The sequence below is a fragment of the Onychostruthus taczanowskii genome, unplaced genomic scaffold (assembly GCF_017590055.1).
Source record: "Onychostruthus taczanowskii isolate IOZ18803 unplaced genomic scaffold, ASM1759005v1 scaffold43, whole genome shotgun sequence".
Classification (NCBI taxonomy): Eukaryota; Metazoa; Chordata; class Aves; order Passeriformes; family Passeridae; genus Onychostruthus; species Onychostruthus taczanowskii.
The window spans coordinates 7,144,849-7,166,151 of record NW_024501792.1 but is presented as its reverse complement, the minus strand read 5'-3'; the positions used below and the strand labels follow the sequence as shown (position 1 = coordinate 7,166,151).

General features: G+C 43.1%; 1 protein-coding gene across 5 annotated transcripts; it reads right to left on the bottom strand.

The window, feature by feature from the left end:
- Nucleotides 1-2,769: 2,769 nt before the first annotated feature.
- NFRKB (nuclear factor related to kappaB binding protein) lies at nucleotides 2,770-20,997 on the bottom strand. 5 transcript variants are annotated; one of them, XM_041413850.1, is made up of 27 exons: nucleotides 20,937-20,997; nucleotides 20,761-20,830; nucleotides 20,135-20,275; nucleotides 19,532-19,733; nucleotides 19,314-19,441; nucleotides 18,009-18,183; nucleotides 17,753-17,854; nucleotides 17,129-17,202; nucleotides 16,632-16,716; nucleotides 16,216-16,396; nucleotides 15,913-16,021; nucleotides 15,329-15,455; nucleotides 14,255-14,320; nucleotides 13,214-13,293; nucleotides 13,094-13,134; nucleotides 12,609-12,669; nucleotides 11,606-11,780; nucleotides 11,174-11,280; nucleotides 10,591-10,714; nucleotides 10,133-10,209; nucleotides 9,279-9,499; nucleotides 8,518-8,794; nucleotides 7,643-7,861; nucleotides 6,430-7,206; nucleotides 5,469-5,575; nucleotides 4,618-4,753; nucleotides 2,770-3,896 (listed from the first exon to the last, which is right to left on the bottom strand). In XM_041413850.1, the coding sequence occupies exons 3-27, from the start codon at nucleotides 20,255-20,257 to the stop codon at nucleotides 3,771-3,773; spliced, it is 3,900 nt and encodes a 1,299-aa protein (XP_041269784.1). In that variant the 5' UTR covers nucleotides 20,258-20,275; nucleotides 20,761-20,830; nucleotides 20,937-20,997; the 3' UTR covers nucleotides 2,770-3,770. The 5 variants fall into 5 exon arrangements, with proteins under 5 accessions (XP_041269784.1, XP_041269785.1, XP_041269786.1 ...); XM_041413851.1 differs by lacking the exon at nucleotides 20,761-20,830 and having other exon boundaries at nucleotides 20,937-20,984; XM_041413852.1 differs by lacking the exons at nucleotides 20,761-20,830; nucleotides 20,937-20,997 and adding an exon at nucleotides 20,652-20,735.
- Between the last annotated feature and the right edge of the window lie 306 nt (nucleotides 20,998-21,303).

The window sequence follows — 21,303 nt, the reverse complement described above, 5'->3', positions numbered from 1 at the left end:
AAGGATCTTGGGTTTGGCAGGCGACTTATTCTGCGCCAGGTGCAAACTGGAGGACAGTTGAGGAAAAGTAACATTAGGAGATATGGGTGCAAGGCTCACCAAATTGATTTGGTGAACACTTCCAGACATAAAGATACAAATTGCTTCTTAAAATACTGACCTCTGATTGAGTTTCAGTTTTCAAGCCTCAATGCAGGATGCCATCCGTGTACAAGATTCATCCAGGCCCAAATGAACTAATCCACATTGAATGGGTCACTTGACATAACCTGTGTCATCCCTAAATTAAATCATCAATAGCTCAAATTTGCACTACTCATGAAGAATTTCTTTAATAGTCCACAAGACCAAATGGCTATATCCAGAGGGTGATTCACCATACAGGAACAGGAGGGAGGTCAAATAAATTGTCCCTCTGGAGGAATCAGCAGCTGCAAATGCATGCAGTCTTTGGGTGAGAAATTCAGATTTATTTATTGAGAAATTCAAAGCACATGAAAGATGATTCCAGCCTACCACCTCTGGATCTACACACATCTGGTCTATCCACATAACTAGGGTCCAATAAATCTCAGATTGAGATAAGTCAGTTGCAAAGGGGCTAAGTACATGATTAAACCCTTTTTCTATCAAAGCATGTTTCCAGCATGGACCCAGCAGCATTCTCCCTTCCCCACAGCTCTGCAACAAACTTCTGTGTTTAGTGTTTAGGCTATGGGGCAAAGTCTGAATTCCAGACTGCCATCCTCCAGGATGAACAGCACCCAACCAGAAAGGTCCTGAGCTCAGGCAGCACGTACCCAAATTGTGGCAGGCACAAGAATTGGGTCTGTTGTGAGGTGGTTCAGGTTTGCGATGTGACAAACAAGTAACAAGGTTTTTTCATTTACTAAAAACAATGCTAGGATTTTCAAGGGTATTAGGAAAATTAAGATCAACTGTTAAAACATGTCCAATTAATTATTCTTTTGGAAGGAACACCTGAGATAACCTCAAGATGAGTTCACAGGGTTATGAGGGCATCCTACTGAGGTATACAAATACAGATTTTCCCCACGAATTAAATAAAACAAAGCAGTTATTAAAATAAAGGTTAGAAAGGTTTTAAATGGCCTGTGGCTGCTTGTGTAGCATGCTCAGTTTTTTTAAGCAGGTTTTACACAATATTCTCTTGTGGAAATAAACTCCTAATCCACAGCTTTTAGGAGATAAACAAGGCACTTTGATAACTAGTGGGCATCTCACTGTGACAAAATAGGCTGTACTTATTTTTTTAACTAGAAAAGGTAATGACAAAGATTAATCAGGCTGAATACCCCTTTAGTTCCAGGCAGGACAGGTGGAAAATGGGTAATGTCGGTATAAATAATTTCTCTAGGCCCTCTTCCCCTGCATGCTGCCCTTGCAGCTCTTACTGCAGGACTCATTCAGAACAGCTTTCAGGCTGCAGAGCGAGAGGATGTGGGAGCATACACCACCTGGAACAGTCTAGTTTATAGTTACCCTCCCCCAGTCTCAGCACATCCCACAAAACCACTGCAGCCCTTCTCTGCCCTTCTGCCTCATGTGTAGAAGTTAAAAGTTACTTATTAAAAACAAGGGCTCTTGACTTGCAGTAGCTTTGGGGTTATTTTTCAACCAGAGTGGAGCAGCTCATCAGACAGGTGGTAGCTGAATCCCAACAGGCTGTACTTTGTTCTTGAAAGCTAGGATAAACACTTCCTACCCAAGCCAGCACATGGCCATTCAAAATCAGAAGCCCATCCGGTGTCTGATGGTCTTTTCCCCAAAAATCAGACTTCAAAGTAAAAGAGCAGGAACCTAAGAGAAGCAGCCAGGATGCAAAGGTTGCTCAAAAGTAGGACAGTGATCAACAGCAAGACACGTAAAACCAGCAGCAACTACCTGAGACACACTAAGCTTCTGGGATTAGATGCAGGTTTCTTGTTTTCTTAAGCTTAATACTTCCAAAGCCTCCTGTGCCCAGCAAGCAAGTCATGAGGATTGACAGAAATTAAAGGGTCTTCACAATGTAACTATCTTTCAGCACTTGACTGTAGGTTAATTAATAATTTATTAATTATGAACAGAACATAGCAGGATTATCTTGATTATGTTTTGAATTTAAAGGCTCTTTCACATAAGCAATAGCAGGAAATTGCTTGTTGCCTGCTTAATTTAGTCTTTTAACTTCACAACTAAATGGACTTCGGAATGTCCTCACGTCCCTCTCATGCCACTGTCTTTCTGCTGGCTGATTGATAAATGTGCAAAACATGTCCCAAACATGACAAAGCAGGACAGAAACCTTTATCACTCCAAACTGTGAAGCATATAAACCACAACTCAAGCACTTGCTTTCAAATGCTGAACTGATGTGTCCTGCTAACTCAGTATTTATATCCAGTCACTTCTTTTCTTACTGAAATATCTGTTTTCCTTCAAAGTGGGAGGTGGGTTAGATACAGTACAGTAAGATCCACAACCCCAGCCTGAAGCCCAGCAAAACAGTAACACACACAGAGCTCCAACCACAACAGTCCTGAACTGTACAATTTGGTTCTTTAAAGGTATTATATTCTATACTATGTAACTTGGAGCAAACCACATCTTTAAAAAAAAAAAAGCCTACAGAAAAAGACCAGGTTAAAAAGAACCATCTTATCAAGAAGATGGGACAGGCTATTAGCCCTTGGCAAGCTGGACTGGACAATGATTGTACACAAAACATGCTGTAGAGAACCAAAAGGATATGGTAGAGATCTGTAAGGCTTTCTACACTTTTATTCTTCTCCTGGTCCAGCACATCTTTTGATCTCATTCAGCTTCAAGGTCATGTCAGAACAGTCACAAATCCATCTCCAGTATGTGCAAAATTCAAAAATATTTACATATACAGATAAAACTACAAAAGTAAAACCAAAACTAATGGCCAGGGTTGCGGGTTAAAGTATTTCTTCAGAACCCAAGAGACAACAGTTTGGGTGTATTTGAAAACATATTCCAACCTTTTAAACCAAGGTACAGTTTGTTTCCACTGATAAAAAGGTTTCTATATTGAAGAAAACTAAAAGAGGATTGTTCTTCTGAACATCAACTTTTTCCTTTCCACTACAGTCCCATTTGCTGACACACTTGTTCACACAGTGACTTTCTGTATCTCATCTCCCTCTCACCCCCCATGGTCACTCACTCTGTTACAGCAAAACAAACCACTTTGACTCTCACCCGGTCTTTGACAGTAACCTGACATGGATGTGAGTAACAATAACTCTGGTGACAAAGACACCATCCTGAGTCACTAGATAACAGTAGTGACAGCTAGACTCCAGTAAAAGCAGACATTTTCTCCATGACTTTGAAAAGCCACTGAATAACCCCTTCCAAGCAACCTTCCCTGCTTAATGAAGATCCAGGATAACTGTTTTGTCTACAACCGAAAATGCACAGGAACTGTACTTGCCAGAAGTCCTTTGGATGGAAAAAGAACAAAAAACAGCAATACATTTTTTAAATCATCAATTCCACAGAACCTGGATTTTCACATCTGGATTGAAACATTTTGTTTTGCAGGTACAGCATGTTTTTTTCTGTGGAATTTCTACCCAGACATGGCAGTGCTGACCCTGGAGAAGCAAGGGCAGAACCCAGTCCAATTCCAAGCCATGGCTGGAATTGTTAGGTTAGGCAGCCTCAGGTGTTTGGTTGGATGGAGGATGACAACAGGCTCAGGGAAGTCCTTAGAAAGTGATCCATGTTCAAATCAGTGTTCACAGCTGATCCTGAGTCTGCTTTGGAGATGGAGCTGTTGTCACAACCACAGTGGACACTGCTTTACTTGAGCCAGAGACTGTTCCCTGCTGGAGATGGGAAGCTGGAACTGTTTGAATTCGCACCTGTGTGAAATGGAAAGAAATAACTTGTCTCAAGAACAGCCTGGTGACACAATGACTGCACCTATACTGTGCTCTGGCGAAGTACCTGCTTCTGCTGCCAACAAAAACTCAATTACTGGAACAACACCAAGCACCAAAAACACTGCCAGAAGAGAATATGTCAAAAGAAGATCATTCCATCCACTGCCCACGTGAGATGGTAACAGGAGATTTCCAGATTAGAGAGGAAGGCCTGAAAACTAGTTTGAATAAAAACCTGTATGTCAGCTGCTTTTACACATTTTCAGAAGAAGGACTTGGATCCATTGGATACCTCACTTCTACAGACTTGTTAGTATCAGCTGTTGATGCAGATTAATTATTTGGAATTACAGAACACTAAGTTTCCAGACAGAAAGATGGATATGCAAAGCTTCAAGAAAAGGTGACCGACAAAAGCCAAAGTACAAAGCACTACAAAGACTGCTGCGTGTATAGAAAAATCCTGACAAGACCTTTGGTTTTACATTCATTATACTGGCAGTACTTCAAAAACATTTAAAAACTTTATTTGGATGGAGAGAACGTAAAGGTGATGATGGATTCCATGTGCTTAATGCAGACACTACAACCAAGCTGTGTGCCTGGTTTTTTTCTGCAACCCATGTATCCAGTGTAAAGTCCTCATGGAGATGTTAAGTCATTAAAAAGCAAATAGAATGATCATTCCAGGTGCCCTTACCTGTGTTGCTTGGCCTTGCTGCTGCAGCTGCTGTAGTTGCTGTGCAGTCAGAAAACTCACAGGCTTGTTCCCAGCAATCAGTTTAGTCCCTGCTGGCATTGTAGTCAGAATGATATTTCTGCCTAATCCACTGATGCTAAGGACAAATAATTGTTGGAAGGTTAGTAAACAGCACAGCAGGCTCAATCTTTCCAACTCCAAACCACTCTTCAATTGCTAGTAGATTATAGTTTTACCACATGTACTAACCATTTCAAATAGTGGGGTTTTTCTTCCCCCATAAAACTGGCAAATACACTAGCGACAAGTTTATGTCAGTATTTATAACTGACAGAGAATTTAGCACGCAAATCACACCCATTAACTCTGGACCATACACACACTGTGTTAGCCTGATCAGACCTGAACCCTTCTCAATGCAGAAAACAGCTGAGCACTTGAAATATTAACTAAGGGAGACACTATCAGAATTTATGGAAGAATAAACAAAAAGCCTTCAATATCTGAATGCCACAGGAATTCTCACTAAGGCAGTTAACTTCTCTTGAATGGAGAGATGGCCTCAGATTACAGGTATTTTTCAGTGTGTTTAATTCTTGCTCAACACACAGAAATAATTGAACAGCTGGCTTCAAGGCACAAAATGTTTTTTTCTTCGGTGTATTTGCTAGAACCTGCATCTCACATTACTAAAAATTACAATCTCATTGTAGACACCATATTCACTCAGTTTCTTGCAACAGACTGCAATCCTGTTCCAGCCTCTGTCTGCTTGCTCCCCAGGAACCCACCGAACACAGACCTTCCTCAGCCGATTTCTAAGGCAGAACTATGAGATGCAAAGCACTCACTTGGCACCGAGGTTGCCCTTGATGATGGGAGCAGTGACCACGCTCTTGCCCTTCACTGGCTGGCTGATCACTGATAGGGGTACTGTGATCCGTGCTGGAAGTTTGCCCTGGGGAATGGGAAGAACACATGAGGAGCCATGGGGAGCTCAGCAGAGAAACTACCCAACAGTATCTGCTGCTTTGTGGGAGTCCTGTGAGCAGAAACCAGCAGGAGCTTTGCTGATGAAATCTGTGCTCCAGTTCAGGCTCCTTAAAATTCACCTCCCTCTCATTAACTACACAGCTGCCTGAAAATCCACATCATCTCTGCACCACAGGATCCATGATTTTTATCCTTAGGAAACAACCATAGTGTCATTCAGCTTATGTAACCACAATACAGTTTGTAGTGCCTTCAGATTTGGGAATTAAAATAGCATTAAAGGGTGAAATCAGTAAAAAAGTTAATACAAGTAACAAGCACTTTTAGTTCTGAATGTTCTATGACACCATTCCAAGGGAAATTATTGCCAAGGTGTGGGGCAAGACACAGAGCTGCATGAGGCAGGACTTCAGATATGCAAAGTTTATTTCATTCACTTGCAAAAGGAGATAAGGGAAGTATCTGACTTTTTGGGGGCATTTAGCTGCAATTTCAACACCATGAAATGAGTTGCAGACCCATACCCAGAATACAAGTTGTGGCGGCCCCATCCCTGGAAGTGTTCAAGGCCAGGCTGGATGAGGCTTGGAGCAACCTGATCTAGTGGAAGGTATCCCTGCCCATGGCAGGGGATGAGACTGAATGAGCTTTAATGTCCTTTACAACCTAAAATTTACAACCTAAATACAACCATTGTATGACTGCCATATTAATTTGAGTCTCTGTGGATGCAAAGAGCAGTTTTCAGCCATTAAACATCAGTGTATTTTGGCATCCCCCTCCTTTCCCCATCCCCAGTTAGAGCTCAGCATTACTCACTGCCTGGGATGTAGATACCACTGTGGTGCTGACGGGCACCTGCCGCACAGCCGTGGCTCCTGTACCAATGGTTATGGGGGCTCCCGCAGCTCCTGAGGCCACAGCAACTGCTTTGGACACTGTGGCACTCATGGTGGGTAAGGAGGTGTGACCTGTGCCAGCAACGCTCACTGCCGAGGACGACGGCACCTGCTTAGCATGAGTGGCTACAGTTATGGTCTGCCCAGCTTTGGGGGGTATCACCCCCAGCCCCTGCACAATTCTGATCGTGGCAGCTGGCTTGGCCTCCGTGGATGCCACCGTGGTTATGGCTTTGCTCTTCTGATCTGCCACAGTCATGCCCAGGGCAGGCATCAGGCGGAAAGCAGAACTTGTTGGCTCTGCAGTCTTTAAGTCAGGAGTCACTTTAACCACGGTGCCTCCGGCTGGGCTGGAAGAGGCAGGAGACACCGTGCTTGTCTTGGCTGGAGACTCAGCAGTCTGGACAGGATTGGATGTCATATGCAAAGTCGCAGAGATGCCTTTCCCTCCAGCACTGCTTCCTGCAGCTGCTGTGAAGAGGTCCTGAGTCAGTTTGACAGTAGTGACTTGAGACTTGGCCAGGGTGGCCATCATATCTGGAGTGATGCGCAGCACCGTTTGTCCCTTTGCGTCCGTGGTGATGGAGGACGGGGGCAGGCGCAACACATCCTTCCCTTGGATCCGAAAATTGGTTGCTGTGAGTGGAATGCCACTTCCAGCCTGGGTCTTCACGCCAAGTTGTCCTGTAATAGCCACCTGGGAGAGACCAGAGAAATGGTTCTGTCAAACTGGGACAAGGTCCAAGACACACTCAAAGTAGAACATCCCAACAGGATGATGTTTGCTCCCACTAAAATGCAAGTGGAATAAGACTAGCACTCAGTACACTACTGAAAATGGTTCTGGTTGTTCATCAGATGGCACTCCCAATCCCATCTGAAATATAAAATACTTGTGAGGCTGGTTTCTTTCCAAACAAAATGAAGGAGAGATCACTGAAGAACCTGCACAAACGCATCTTTCACCTGTATGCGAAAATAGGGATCAAACACACAAAACACATACAAGCAACTGTGTCAGCCCGCACAGTCCATCAACTTACACAACACTACAGCTCTCAAATGTTCACATCTGCACAACAAGAAACAATCAGGCTGTGGAGCCCATTTCCAAATCTCTCCCTCCCTCTCACCTGCTTGATGATGTTCTGGCCAGCCACATTCTGAATGATAGTGGTGGAGGAGGTGCTGGCTGCAGAACTGCCTGGAGAGCTGGTCACTGGCTTCACAGCAGGGCTGGACACTGCAGGCAGCCCCGTCACCGTGATACCTGCCTGGCTGGCCATGGAGCTTCCTGCTCTTGGCACCTGCACAGGGCTACTTTGAGCTTTTACAGGCAGAGTCATCACAGCCTACAGAAGAGAAGAGGAAGACTATGAGCAGACTACCACAGTAGGAACAGTCTAGTGATTCTTCTTTGTGTTCTGTTAGCTTGCGAGTTCAGGGGAGCTCACAAGAATTCCCTTGCAAGGATCCCAACTGCTTGGAACTGTAGTGAGGTCGGTGTCAGTCTCTTTTTTCCAGGTACCAAATGACAGGACAAGAGGAATTTGCCTTGAGTTGCAACAGCGAGGTTAAGCTGGATATTAGGAAATTTCTTTTCACAGAAAGGGTTGTAAAGCACTGGAACAGACTGCCCAGGGCAGTGGTGGCGTCACCATCCCTGGAAGCATTCAAAAAAATGTGTGGACAATGCACTTAAGGATATGGTTTAGCAGTGAACATGGTGTGTTGCTGTGTTCATGGCTGGACTTGATCTTGACAGTCTTTTCCAAGCTTAAGGATTCTGTGATTCCAAGCTCTATGGACTTTTTATGTAATGCACAATTTAATGATGCCAAGTAAATATGTGAAAAACAGAGCACTGAACAGTATTGCATATGTAAAACTTTTTCTGTGCTCTTACCTGCAGTTAGTGCATGCTCCAAATGAGCACAGTATGCCTGAGCATCACACCAAAACACTGCAAGTCAATCAGATGTCAGATACTCTAACCCTTCCAACTCACCTGAGGAAGCACTTTGGTTTGTGTGGCTGTAGCTGGAACACGGATTTGAGGCACTGATGTGGGCTGCTGCTGCTGCTGGGTGACCACTGGGGCTTGCTGGGACACAGCTGGAAGGCTGGATTGAGCAGTGACCACACGGACCTGTGGCAGGCCTGAGGAGCTGCTGTGACTGACCACATGCGGGGTGGGCGCTGGCCCCGACTGCGCCTGTGAGCTCTGAGCTGGGGACAGCAACGTCCCCAGCTGGGGCATGGTGGGAGAAGACACAAGGAGAACACTATGGAAAGACAGAGCCAGTAGGTCAGCAAAGATGTAGGAAATTCACACAATCACAGAATCACTGAGGTTGGAAAAGACCTTTGAGATCATTGAGTCCAACCTGTGACTGATCCCCATCCTGTCACCCAGCCCAGAACACTGAGTGCCATGTCCACTTGTTCCTTGGTCACCTCCAGGGATGGAGACTCTACCATCTCCCTGGGCAACCTCTTTCAATGTCTAATAATGTTTTGTGAAGAAATTCCTCCTAATGCCCAACCTGAACTTCCCCTGGCACAGCCTATGCCCTCTTGTCATGCTGCTGTTTCCTGGGTGAAGAGTCCAACTCTCACCTGCCTCCAACCCCGTTTCAGGGAATTGCAGAGTGGTAAGGTCACTCCTGAGCCTCCTCTTCTCCAGGCTAAATAACCCCAACTCCCTCACTACTGAATTATACAAATTATTGAAAAACAGCCAAATGACACAGGGGACAGAAGCAGTACCTCTGGCTGGGTTTTGCTGGCTCTGACCCAGCACCAGATACACTCTTGCTGGCCACAGACACCGGTGGGGGTGAGATGGGTGTTGCTGGCAATGCAGGGGCAGTTGGTGTCACGGGAGTCACAGGAGTTGGTGGCATGCTGGAGTCACTGAGGCTCAGCTGACTAGGATCTGCTGTGCTGCTGGGGAGGGCTTTCACAGCACCTTCCTTGCTATTCGACTTCTACAAAGAAACCACATCCAGCATCACAAAATCTGGGGTTAATTGCTGCACCTTACAGTAGACTGAACACTTCAACCTGAGTTCTGTATGGTGGCAAACGAAGCCCTGCTGTTAAATCCTGAAATCAAACATGACTGGCTGTCTGCTTTTCCCCAGCTGCAACCCTGGATGAATTGGTGTGTTTGGCTGCTCCTGCTCTCAAAGAAAAGTGCACCTCGGTTGTGACAAACATTCAGAATATGCGAATTTCTACCGTGGTTAATGTGCCAATAGACAAGTACTTCAGAAATATTCAATATCAGACATCCAAACCCTGATGGCTTCAGCACAGCAAGGGGGAGAACAGATGTGTTCCACACACCTTGTTACAAATTAACCTCAAAACTAGATCTGAAAGACCATCCCTTTGATAGGGAGCACAAATGAGAGGATAGCAGTGGAAGCTGTGTGGAGAAAAAGTTCCCTCTCTCCCTGTTCATTTTGTGCACTGACATTCATATACATCATGAATTGCTAACTCAAACGTGGTAATTTTCATCACCTGCTATGGATGCAGAATTTATGGATTAAATTAAGACTAATCTCCTTCTCAATCCCAAAAGCAGCTGTGAAACCCTGACCAAAGAAATCTACCATTTTAGCTGGAGGTTTTGGCTTCTGAAGAGCTTTCTTGGCCTTTGCTGCAGCAGCTTGAGCATGATGGATCCGTTCTGCAAGGACAAATTAATGGTTAGAGCTCCTGAACACAAGCAGACTGATTTAAGGAAGAAGCTAAGTAAGACGTGCGGATTCTTCTTCAGACAAGGAATTAAACGCACGTCATGTAAACAGTGCAAAGAAAAACATCTAGTAAATTAGCCGAAAAGACTGAAAATAAGACACATAAAAACATCTGCAGTTCTTGCACGTGGGATGGTATTTTTCAAACAAATGGTTCAAAATGACACAGTGCTCGCTAAGACTAGGTTTAACTGCTGAAGGATTAACATAAGCAAACTGACTAGGAAAAAAAGCTAGACTGACAAATTAATATTCATTACCCATCTTTATCAACATTTTTAATTCTTAAGACATCACCAACCCAGGCTTACCAAACTCTTCCTCGCTCCTGTCCCGGTGTAGGTAGATCCACAACTTCCGCCCAATATCGTATTTCACACAGGGATCTTTCTCATAATGCAATCGGTCCAGAGCACCACTAACAACAGTGTTAACCTGAAGTTCAGAATTCACAGATGACATGATATCCTTTGCTGGACTAGCCAAAACTGATGAATAGAAAGATGATCTTATTTGGTATAAAAATAAGTAAGCTGCGTAAATTGCAAGCAATCTCCATCTGAGTGAGAACTGACTGAGGGCAGATATTGCATCACAGGATGGTGTTTGCCACCTTGGGTTAAATGGAGCTTCCAGCAAAGCTCTGAAACTGACTGTTTCTCAATCTAAAATGTGAGCAGCTCCATGAAAGTGTTAACTCTGTGTCTTTTCTAGCTGGCTTTTCCTCATCCCAAGTTGGTGCAGATTTGCAGCAGCTCATCAGAGTAGTACACAGCTCCCTTTTGCTCATCACAGCAACATAAAAACTATTGGGCCTTTGCCACTGAATACTGCCTAGGTCCATGCAGTGTATTTTCATGAGAATCTTGAGGCCAGACATGACATCGAACTTACCTGAGCACTTGTGACATCTGGAGCCAGGAACTGGGAATCTTTGAGCAGCTCACAGATTTCAGCTCGAGTTCCCTCTCCATTAGGAAGGCGAGCAGCAGCATCACGAACTGAAACAAAACCAGAGCTTAAACTTCCAGCTGTAACTGGACAGCAGTACTCAGGTACTCCATCAGATGAACTTTGGGACTGCTCTATTACCCTTGTTCTCACAGTGTCTAATTGCTCACTAAAATCTAGCCCCAAAAATCCCTCAAAAAGGAGGAGAGATTATAAAGGATCACTTTAAAGTACATCATCTGTGCCAACTTTGTGCTAATAGCGATGAACCTGAGGAACAGCATTCAACCCCAATGTAGATTCCTGAAGTCATTGTTTTAGGGATCAGAGGAATATTTTTCTTCTTTAAAAAGGTTTTTCTGGCCATGACCTTACCAAGGGATAAAATGGTGACATAAGCTGGTCTGTCTGAGCGCAGGAGAGAATGTTCCCGGGCTTTGTTTAAGGAGGTTTCTTTGTCAAACACCCCCTTCACAGGACCAACAACCGACTCGAAGCCATGCATCCGGAAGGTGAAGGCTTTGTGGGGCTGGCTGTAACGGTAACGCTCCTGCAGGTGGACACAAGAGCACTGACTTTACCAGGAAACATACAGAAAAGCCTGATGTCATATTACCAAGTAAGTTTTTATCATTCTCTAGAGAAAGCCTTTTTAAACTAAAGGCTCAAATACTGCTATATAAACTTATTTTGGATCAAGAAAATCACAAACTACTTCATGCAAAGTACAATGCTCCACCTAAGCAAGGTGTGCAGATGCAACACATTCACTGTTAAGCAGCTGCACAGACTAGAGAGGTGCCAAAAATGTAAGAGATACACCTTCTGCCCCCTTCCTCTTCCTTCCTTTATCTGGCTAAAGAGAGATTTCCAAAATTTAACTTAAAAATTCTGTCCTGCAGACAGCGCACAGAGAGAAGGGAGAAGAATCCCCATCATGTGTTTTCCCTCTAATTCCCATTTGCATCTACTACAGATAGGATAACTATAAGTGGATGGGTGCACTTATTGACACTTATTTTTTGATTGCACACATACATGGCCAAAAACTAAAGAGGTAAGGAGGGGATGGTGGGGATGGCAAATGAGACAGCAGGGTTAGCACAACCAACTGACACTATCAATTTCATTAATTTTATCCAATTAGTTTTTACCAAATTAATGTTACCCACTGGAAATACTGAGGGTTTTGAAACAAGGTTATGTCATTAGCATGTTTTATACAAGGCCAAGATACTGCCTTCAAGGCAGAAGCAACATATCAATTCTTCACATTAACTACATTTGTGTAGAGTATAACACTGCCATCCTACACAAATTCTCCCGATTTAGTGGCCAATTGTTTTAACAAGTGCCTTTAAAATGAAGAGTCTCTTACTTGCTCTTGAAACACCCGTTTCTCCTCTCCAGTGCTAGGCCGGACTACATAGTCAGTCCTTCTGAAACAAAGGGCACTATCAGTTCTGAGCACAAGAAGCCCACAACAGTCCCAAACAATGAATCCCCTCATCCTTCTGCAAATTCTTCTGCACAAATCCTGAAAGCATTTATGGTAACAAAAGCAAGCCCTGCAGAGATCTTAAAGTATGCTGTGTGCACTACCTGAAGGCAAACAAGGATGATAAATAATCTCATTAGCAGAACCTAAGCTAGACTTCAGCTTTGCTGTGATAATATATGTGGACTTGGATGAAATCAGTCGATTTCATGAAGTCCAGTTACTGCATTTATAAAATCAAACTATCAAATCTTCTCTTGCCCCGTGACGTAAAATTGTTTTATTTTAAGATCCAGAGGCACAAGGCCCAAATCTCACAGCTTCAGCAGCACTACAAAGGCTTTCAAGCAGTGTTACACACTTACACTCTGGGCAGTGGCATGGCATCTGAGCTGTCTTCATTTTCCTATAGAGAAAGAAATATCAATGTTGGGTAGAACACAGTCAGGTTTCAGCTCCTGGAAGGTGATTTTTGTCTCACTCACTTTGAAAAAAGTCTGATCTTTGGTCTCCAACCAGAGATGAAACAGTGCTGCCAGTTCCTTCTCGTGATCTTGGTAACTACCTAGTAAGAAGTCACAAAAATGTAAAAATAGAACTCTTTTAATTGTTAGGAAGCCTAACAATTAAAAGCCATTGTTAGATGCTTGTAATTCCCATTCCTCTCCTGTTCCCTTCTCTCCTCAATGCATCAGCAGCCACAGATGTGCAAACTGCAATATTTGAACACCTCCAGGTTTAGGAAATGCTAAATCCCAGTGATTCCCCTGTGCTGGTACAAAAGATGGTGCTTCAACTCCTAGTACAGAAGGCAAGATGCTGTCTGGGACACTGTCACCTGTTCCCACTCTCTGAAGTAATCCCAGTTACTGAATCCACGAGCAGAAACACTGGCCTACATAACCTCCACCAAAAACTGCGAAAGGGATCAAAGGAAAAGCTTCCTGACTCCAAATCTCTGCCAGTTTAAGCCTGCAAATATGATCACTAGAATCACCATAGTTAAGAATGAGAAATTCTGTGTAGTAACTAAAGGAATGAACATAAACACGGAACATCTGTAATTGAATCAATATGAGCCTGAGCACATTTATCATTAAGTTGCTCTTTGGTTCCCACTTTTAAAAATGAGAATTGTGTCAGTTTGCTCTACGGAGAAGCTTAATTCCTTTGCAATTGTGGTAGTTACTAATTACTATGAATCATCAGAAGATATGCTCTACAGAAGGGAAAATATGAAGGTTTTCAGACAAATTTGAAGGCTGACAAACACGGTTAAGTCAGCAACAGAAAGAAATACAGCCTTTGTTCATTTATGCTCTGTCTGCTGCTGATACTGATGTCTTGTGAACATCTCAAATCCAAAACATGTATTAGATCAGCTAAAAGAAAAGAAATGCCTAACCATGGAATTAACAGCTCTGTTTGTGTTTTTCTCAGGCTGCAGAAAGAAGAAAAGTAAAGTCCTGGAGAAAACAACAAACCTTTACTATAGTACACATCATAGAAGAACACAAGGTACTCACCAAGCAACTTCCACTGCTGAGTTTTCTCCTTGAATTCAACAAAAGGTGAGAAGCTGGAAGGAGCATCTACAATGAAAATGTCCATGTCAGGGACATTATACCATTGTCCCACCTCAAAATCCTACTGTGGATATGCAAACTGTCAAGTTAAAGACTCACAGTGACAGACAGAGCATTTTAAATGATTATGTAAGTGCATCTCTAAATTATCCTTGCCCTTGGGAAGGGGATAGGATCCCTTTATCGTCTTGGGACAGGCGAGCATCTCAGAGTGTAAGGGCAAGCACAAGGAAGGAACAGAACAGGATAATGAACCTTCCAACAACAGGCTGTCAGCTTAGAGCCTGCTCCTGCTGTTCACCATTTTCAGACCAGTTATTTAGTGCACTGGGATGAGAAAAATGCCAGTTGAGAACTTTATCTTCAAGCTGAAGAGGAAAAAGAAATATGAGGCCCCAGGGACTGTTATTGTACAGTGAAAATTCATGGGCTCATGGGAAGAGAATTGAGATTTACAGTATTCACCAGCATTATGGACAACATGCTGCAAGGCCACCACAATCTCCTCTGTCTTTGCCTTTGAAACTTCCCACTAAGCAAATTAGAACCACAGAATAATTCAGTTTGAAAGGAATGGCTGAAACTCAGTTGGCCCAAGCCCAAAGTGGGCCAACCTCATGTTTCAATGGATTGCTCAGGGCATCATCCAGTTTGATTTTTATTATCTCCAAAGACAACTACAACTTCAAACTGTGGGGAAAGAGACTAGTACCTTCCTGCTTCAAATACCCTGCCTGAAGCCACGATCAGAATATGAGAAACTGTCTGTCTAGAGGCAATTTCACAGACATTTTCACATACTTGGGAATCATGCTGGGTCTTATCTACTATCCACATGCAGAACAAGTCGACCACAACCAAGACATGTCAGCCAAACAGCCTATCACAGAAACACTGCCAGCAATACAAGGATTTATTGTAGTGATGAATGAAAAGTTGATTTGAGCTATAATGCAAACCAGCACTGACTAGAACAGAGGAACAAGCACAATTAGTATTTTTAACATCTCTTACCTCTGCTATCGCCTGCCAAATACTGCAAGGCAGGTAGAACCAATTCAGACCAATTAGGGGCAAAGGAGAACCAGTTATTTAGTGCACTGGCATGAGAAGATTGCCAATCGAGAACTTTATCTTCAAGCTAAAGAGGAAAGATAATTATTTTATTAATGATCTCACAAGTTTAAACTATGACTGTATTCACAGAAAACAAACCAGCTGAACATATGCAGGGGACAAAAAGGTTTTTTTATGTACGTGAAATAATCACCTGACTTTTTCAAGTAATCACAGCACGAAAGAAGGGGAAAACACTTCCCCATCTCTCCCCTTAATACAGAAAATATATCTAACCATGACCTATAGAATGGGTATGGGAAGACTCACAGATTCAACTGACTAAACTCATGAAACACGTTAAAACCAGAATGTGGTAGCACTCCCACAGGGTTTAATTTCTTTAATATGTAATCTAAATCTTATTATATAATTTACAGCAAAGTAAGTCTGGAGAAAAGTCACTATTACAAAGCTGTAAGCTCCTCTATTCTTTGATTTTGCTTCCTGCAAAGATTCCTAGTAAGTATGTGGCTCCTTACCACAGAGAGAATAGCAGGTCCTTCCAGAAACAGTATCTCCAAAAGAAGGAAAAAGAAGCTGGATGATATTTCATTTATTTCAAGGCATGGCTTCATATCTTCAAGAGGTCTTCAAAAGAAAGAGAATACAGAGTAAATCCTCTGAGTAAATACTCACCTCCATACACAAAGATGAACACCACATATTTCACACATCCCAAACTACATGAAAATGCAGCCTGCAAACAGTCCCAGAAAACGTGAGCTGAAACATGTTATTTTTTTCATCCATGCTAGGTGTTCAGGGCCCTCTGGAACACTTACTCCTCTTTGACAGATGACAGAGGGAGGGGGGAAAAATCCTGAGACATTGATGCGAGTCCATCTGCATTGCCAAGAGAGTCAGCCAAATCTTCCACCTCAGATTTAATAATCTTTGGCTTCTTTCTTTTCTTATCTTCCTTGTCCTTCACCTTTTTCTTGAGGGTTGCGAGGTCAAATAAGGCTTCAGATACAATAAAAGTTAAAAAGAATACTCAGACAGCTTCTTACTATGAGAGTCATAAACTATACAAGTATGTATCTAGAAATGTATGTTGTGTGTACTCAACCATGGTGTTCACACCTCAACCATTTCAACTTTCCAGCTGCTGTCATAAATCTTCACTTTTCCCCTCAACAGAAAACCTCTAGTTTTTAAACCAACATATATGAAATAAAAAAGCAAAGGATCCACTGACTTGCTAAGGAACCTTTCCTGCCAGCATTCACTCGAGTCATGATGTCCTCAAGGGTCAGGTCTGTTGTGACTAGATCAGGGTGATCCTACACAGGAAAACAGTAGAGAAATTAAACTGAGAAAGGACAAAGTCTTAAGACAGCAATAAGGTGAAGAAGTACCCAAGTACTAAAATGCACCAAACTCAACCAGGATCAGCTTATTAAATTATTTACTCCAATAAAATTTGGTAAGTCTTCTAACCCTGAAATCCAAAATTTTGTCCCTCCAAAACATATAATTAAAATTACAAAATCCTTCTATCAAAATAAATGTGGCCAGGAGCTGCATCTATACAGTGACAGTTGAACGCAGGTCACAATAAAGAGCTAATGCGTGGGTGCACACAAAAAATAGCAATCATTTCGTCACCCAGAAGTACCTGATCTTTATGGCAAAAAGATAAAAACATCACAGTTAAAATATGGTCCCATTCCCCAAGACTTTTTGAAATCTTACAGGCTGACGTTTTCGTTTCTCATGGTGCTTCTTCAACATCATCTTTAAATCACTTTCCCCAAGTTCTATCTTGTCTGCAATGAAAATAATTATTTGCAGAGTTTTCCTCTATTGTTACCTTCCACACTTCTTAGAATGCCATTTTCTATCCATTTACACTTCCAGCAATCTCCAAATTTCAGTAACTAATTTCTCCATATATGAATTTCCTTCATTCATTCATCCATTCATTTCAGTGCTTCATTCAGTCATCAGACTTCACTGCTGATGCAAGCATGGAAAAGAAGCCAGAACCAGCTTAAAGAGTTTGCAGAATTGATTACAGTCACTATAGGAGGAATTCTTAAGTATTTTGAACTGGACTATGCTAATGTTTCAACCACTAAAGGCAAAATATAACAGAGGAATCAGTAATATTACAGAAACTATGACTCTTGTGTTCACATATTGGACTTGCAAGAACAAAAAGATTAAACTGGGAAAACAGCAAACTATTTTGGAGACTGCAAAAATGAAGCATCACATGATTTCCCATCAAACAACAGATTTTAAAGGTGATTTCTTGCAAGATTTCAAGGTAATTCTCCCCCCTCTATCCATACTGACCTTTTGATTGGTTCTCACCTGCAGTTTTCATGTCCAAGGTTGACAACGTGGGGATCACTCTCAGGGGAACTGGTGGACTTGAACAACGTGCTGGAGAAGTTGGAGGCCAAGAGATTAGATCTGAAACAGAGGTATAAATTCACTTCTGCAAGATCCATCACCAATCTATTACCATGTGTTCATTAGATCCCAGCCAGTGGAAGTAGAGCCCAGAATCAAAAATGCGTCTTTTTCCATTCACACCTGAAGTCTTTAGTTCAGCCCAGGGCATTACCTTCTTCATCAGAAGACAAGGTAGTGTCTCCACACTCCTCCTTCACTTCCCTCAGGATCTTCAAGTAGCGCCGATGTGTCCGTCTGTCTCGTTCTTCCGAGTCGTATGTTGGTGGGAAATGCTTTCTCCTTAGGGTCACGTCAGGGCCTCCCTTCCTGGCTAATTCCAGCAAGTGCTGAAAGGAGAGATTCATGTGACATTAGCTAAGTCAGCTGCAGTACTGTAAGCCAGGACAGGTAAGCCCAGCTCAGATAACTTCCAGCAAGATTACCATGCGGTTCCATCAGCACCTCAGATCTGTACAAGGAGAACCTCAGGAAGGATCAGTATCTGCCACACACAGGGTTTTACACCTAGCATTTTAGACCATCATTTAAAGGGGAGAAAAAAAACTAGTTGAAATTTCTGCACCTTCTTCTGCATACATAACACCATCTGTCATTTTATGTGATCTGTTGAGAAGAACTTAAATGATCGGTGTGAGGTGTAGTTTCCACACAAATATGTAATGATGTGTCCTTTCAAAAAACCATTTTACCTCTCATGGCTACAGAGGAAATAACTTCCTTTTACCTCTCGTGGCTACAGAGGAAATAACTTCCTATGTATTCCATATTGTTGCCCAATTAAGTTGTGGATGGCCCATCCCTAGAAGTGTTCAAGGCCAGGAACAACCTGGTCTAGTGAAAGGCATCCTTGTCCATGGCAGGGGATTGGAATGAGAGGAGCTTTAAGATTTCTTCCAACCCAAACAATTCTGGGATTCTCTATTTCCCACAACACTGTAGGCCATTTTATGAAGACAGACTTTCTTCTTCATCCCTACATACCAAATGTCTCAATGTCTAAGTAATGAAAGATAAATGAGCAATAAACACATTTCAGCTGGCAAAAATTTGCTCACAGAAGTATCCACAGAGGAAGACTTTACCAGGGATTTAAGACATGAGAATCAGAGGTTTAGATCCACATATTTTCTAACTGTATTTAGCAACTGTAGTTGCTTCAGAAATGGTAAACAAAGGCAGAATGACTTGTTAAGAAAATAACAAGTTGTAAAGGTGCAAATGCAGGAAGTGGGAACAAGGTGGGCATGAAAAGAAGACAGGTCACACAAGTGAAAGCTATGAGAGTTACACAACCTGAAATCTGCAAATACAGCAATGGGTCTAGAGCTCTCTCTGACCCTCTGGAAAATTCAGAAGCATTACTCATTCAGTTCATTAAAGAAAAGGCCTCAGAGAACTGTGAGTGCACCAAGACACTTTTAATAAAAACAAGTTATTCATCCCAGAGCACACTCACATTGCGGGAAGCGAGGATCTGCTTGAGCAGCCTATAGAAGTACTGCTGCTGGGCACTGAGGTAGCGCTTGTACTGCGACTTGTAACAGAGCTGCCGGTACTTCACCACCTCGGGATTGAAGTGGCCGTCTGTAACAAAGACAAACACACACCTGGGTTTTCAACTGCTAGCTGAGAACTTACCCCAAACCCGCAGGGAAGCTCACGAGGCTGACTGACCCCGGAAGAGTTTCTGGGCGATGTGCAGCGGGTTCCCAAACCGGAAGTTCACCCCACTGAACAGCGCTGAGATGACCTTGTTCTGATGCTCTCGGTTGTTCTCAGGGAAGTGAGGCAGGAATTTTTTTAGGTGCTCTTGCTGCTGATCTGTCAGGACCTCCTGCCACGTTGACAAGCTGACAACCTCAAAAAAGATCTCAGGCTAAAGAAAGCAAGAAATAGCAGTAAAGAAAATGCAGCCACATCCTTGACCATTTTCTAGCCCTTGAGGCTTTTTAAGTAACACCAGTCATGAGACAGTGTTTTATAAAACACAGGAAACAAGAGAGCATAAAAAGGAAAGCTCAAGAAATTGATAGTACTAACAAGAAAACAAATTCAACGCTTGCAACAATCTTCTTAAAGACAATTTTAAAATAATAAGAACATAACAGAATTTATTTAAAAGATACTGTCCTGAGATTAATCAAACACTTCACACTTTTCCCAAGGCAGTCAAAAACACCTCCCCTTTCCAGTTTGCTCCATAAGCCCCGAAAAGGGAGTTAAACATGTTGATTATACAGAGGTTATGATAAGGTGAAGTGTCTCAGCACTACTCACATCCTCCAGGAGGTCCTCGGGCAGACTGACCCGGGTGGTGCCCAGCATGCAGTCCTCCATGATCCGTGTGCAATTGCCCTCCAGCTCCAGGGGGTCTGTGAGCATGTGATCCAGGGAATCCATCCTCCAGCCCTCCTGCTCCTGGACAATGACAGCAAAACCCTCAACAAACAAAAATCCCAAACCCAGATACATCAGATACATCCATCCTGATGTGAGGAGTGACGGAAGACCCACCTTTGATGGGTGGTTGTTTAAATGGAAGCTATGGAGCTGGCCTGCAATATCTGTGTATATATATATATACACGCATACATACATATGTAAGTGTGTATGTATGTATATACACACATACATATATATATATATCAAGCCCATACATGCACACACATTTATATACATAAAACACACATAGAGAAGCATTTACTCTTCAATTACAACACAGGTCACGCCAATGGTGCTTTTCCAGACAAGTAGATTGGGAAGTACAGCTGACCCATCACACTTTCCTTCTCACCTGCAGGAACTGTTTTCAACACTGCTAAACACCAGGACAGACTACATTTAAATCCTGACAGGCGGTTTTAAGGTGCAGAACCGAAGGTCAGGTCTAAGGTGGGGTTTACCTAAGGTTGAAGGTGTGACAGGGCCAGGAGCCCCGGCCGCTCCGGCGCGACACAGCCGGACCGCTCTGAGCTGCGAAGAAACGAATAAAACACGCGAAATAAAGAAAAAGGCAATAAAACCCGCAATAAACCGGGTAGGACAGGAAAGAAAACAGAAAACCAGGTTTATTCCATACCCCTCACGCGGCCCGGCCGAAGGCGGAAGGCGGCGGCGCTGCCGCGCCTGCGCGAACGCCCCACCCCGCTGAACTGCGCCTGCGCGCGGCCCCGGAGTGGCGACGGGCCGGGGCGGCGCAGCGGCCTGCAGGAGGACGAGTTTGTAACTTCCCCTGAAAATGCCGTGGTTGTGCAGTGCTGGAGCCACCTATCAGTCGCAGATCTATACGGTTTGACTGCATTCCTGTGCAGTGAATTAGTCATTGAGATGCTGTGCTAATATTATAATGAAGTGTTGAAAGGCTGAATATTTTGAATTGTAATGCAAATCTTCATACAGCAAACAGAGGTTGTTCCTGTCTCTCCACGCCTTTACCCACTGCCAGC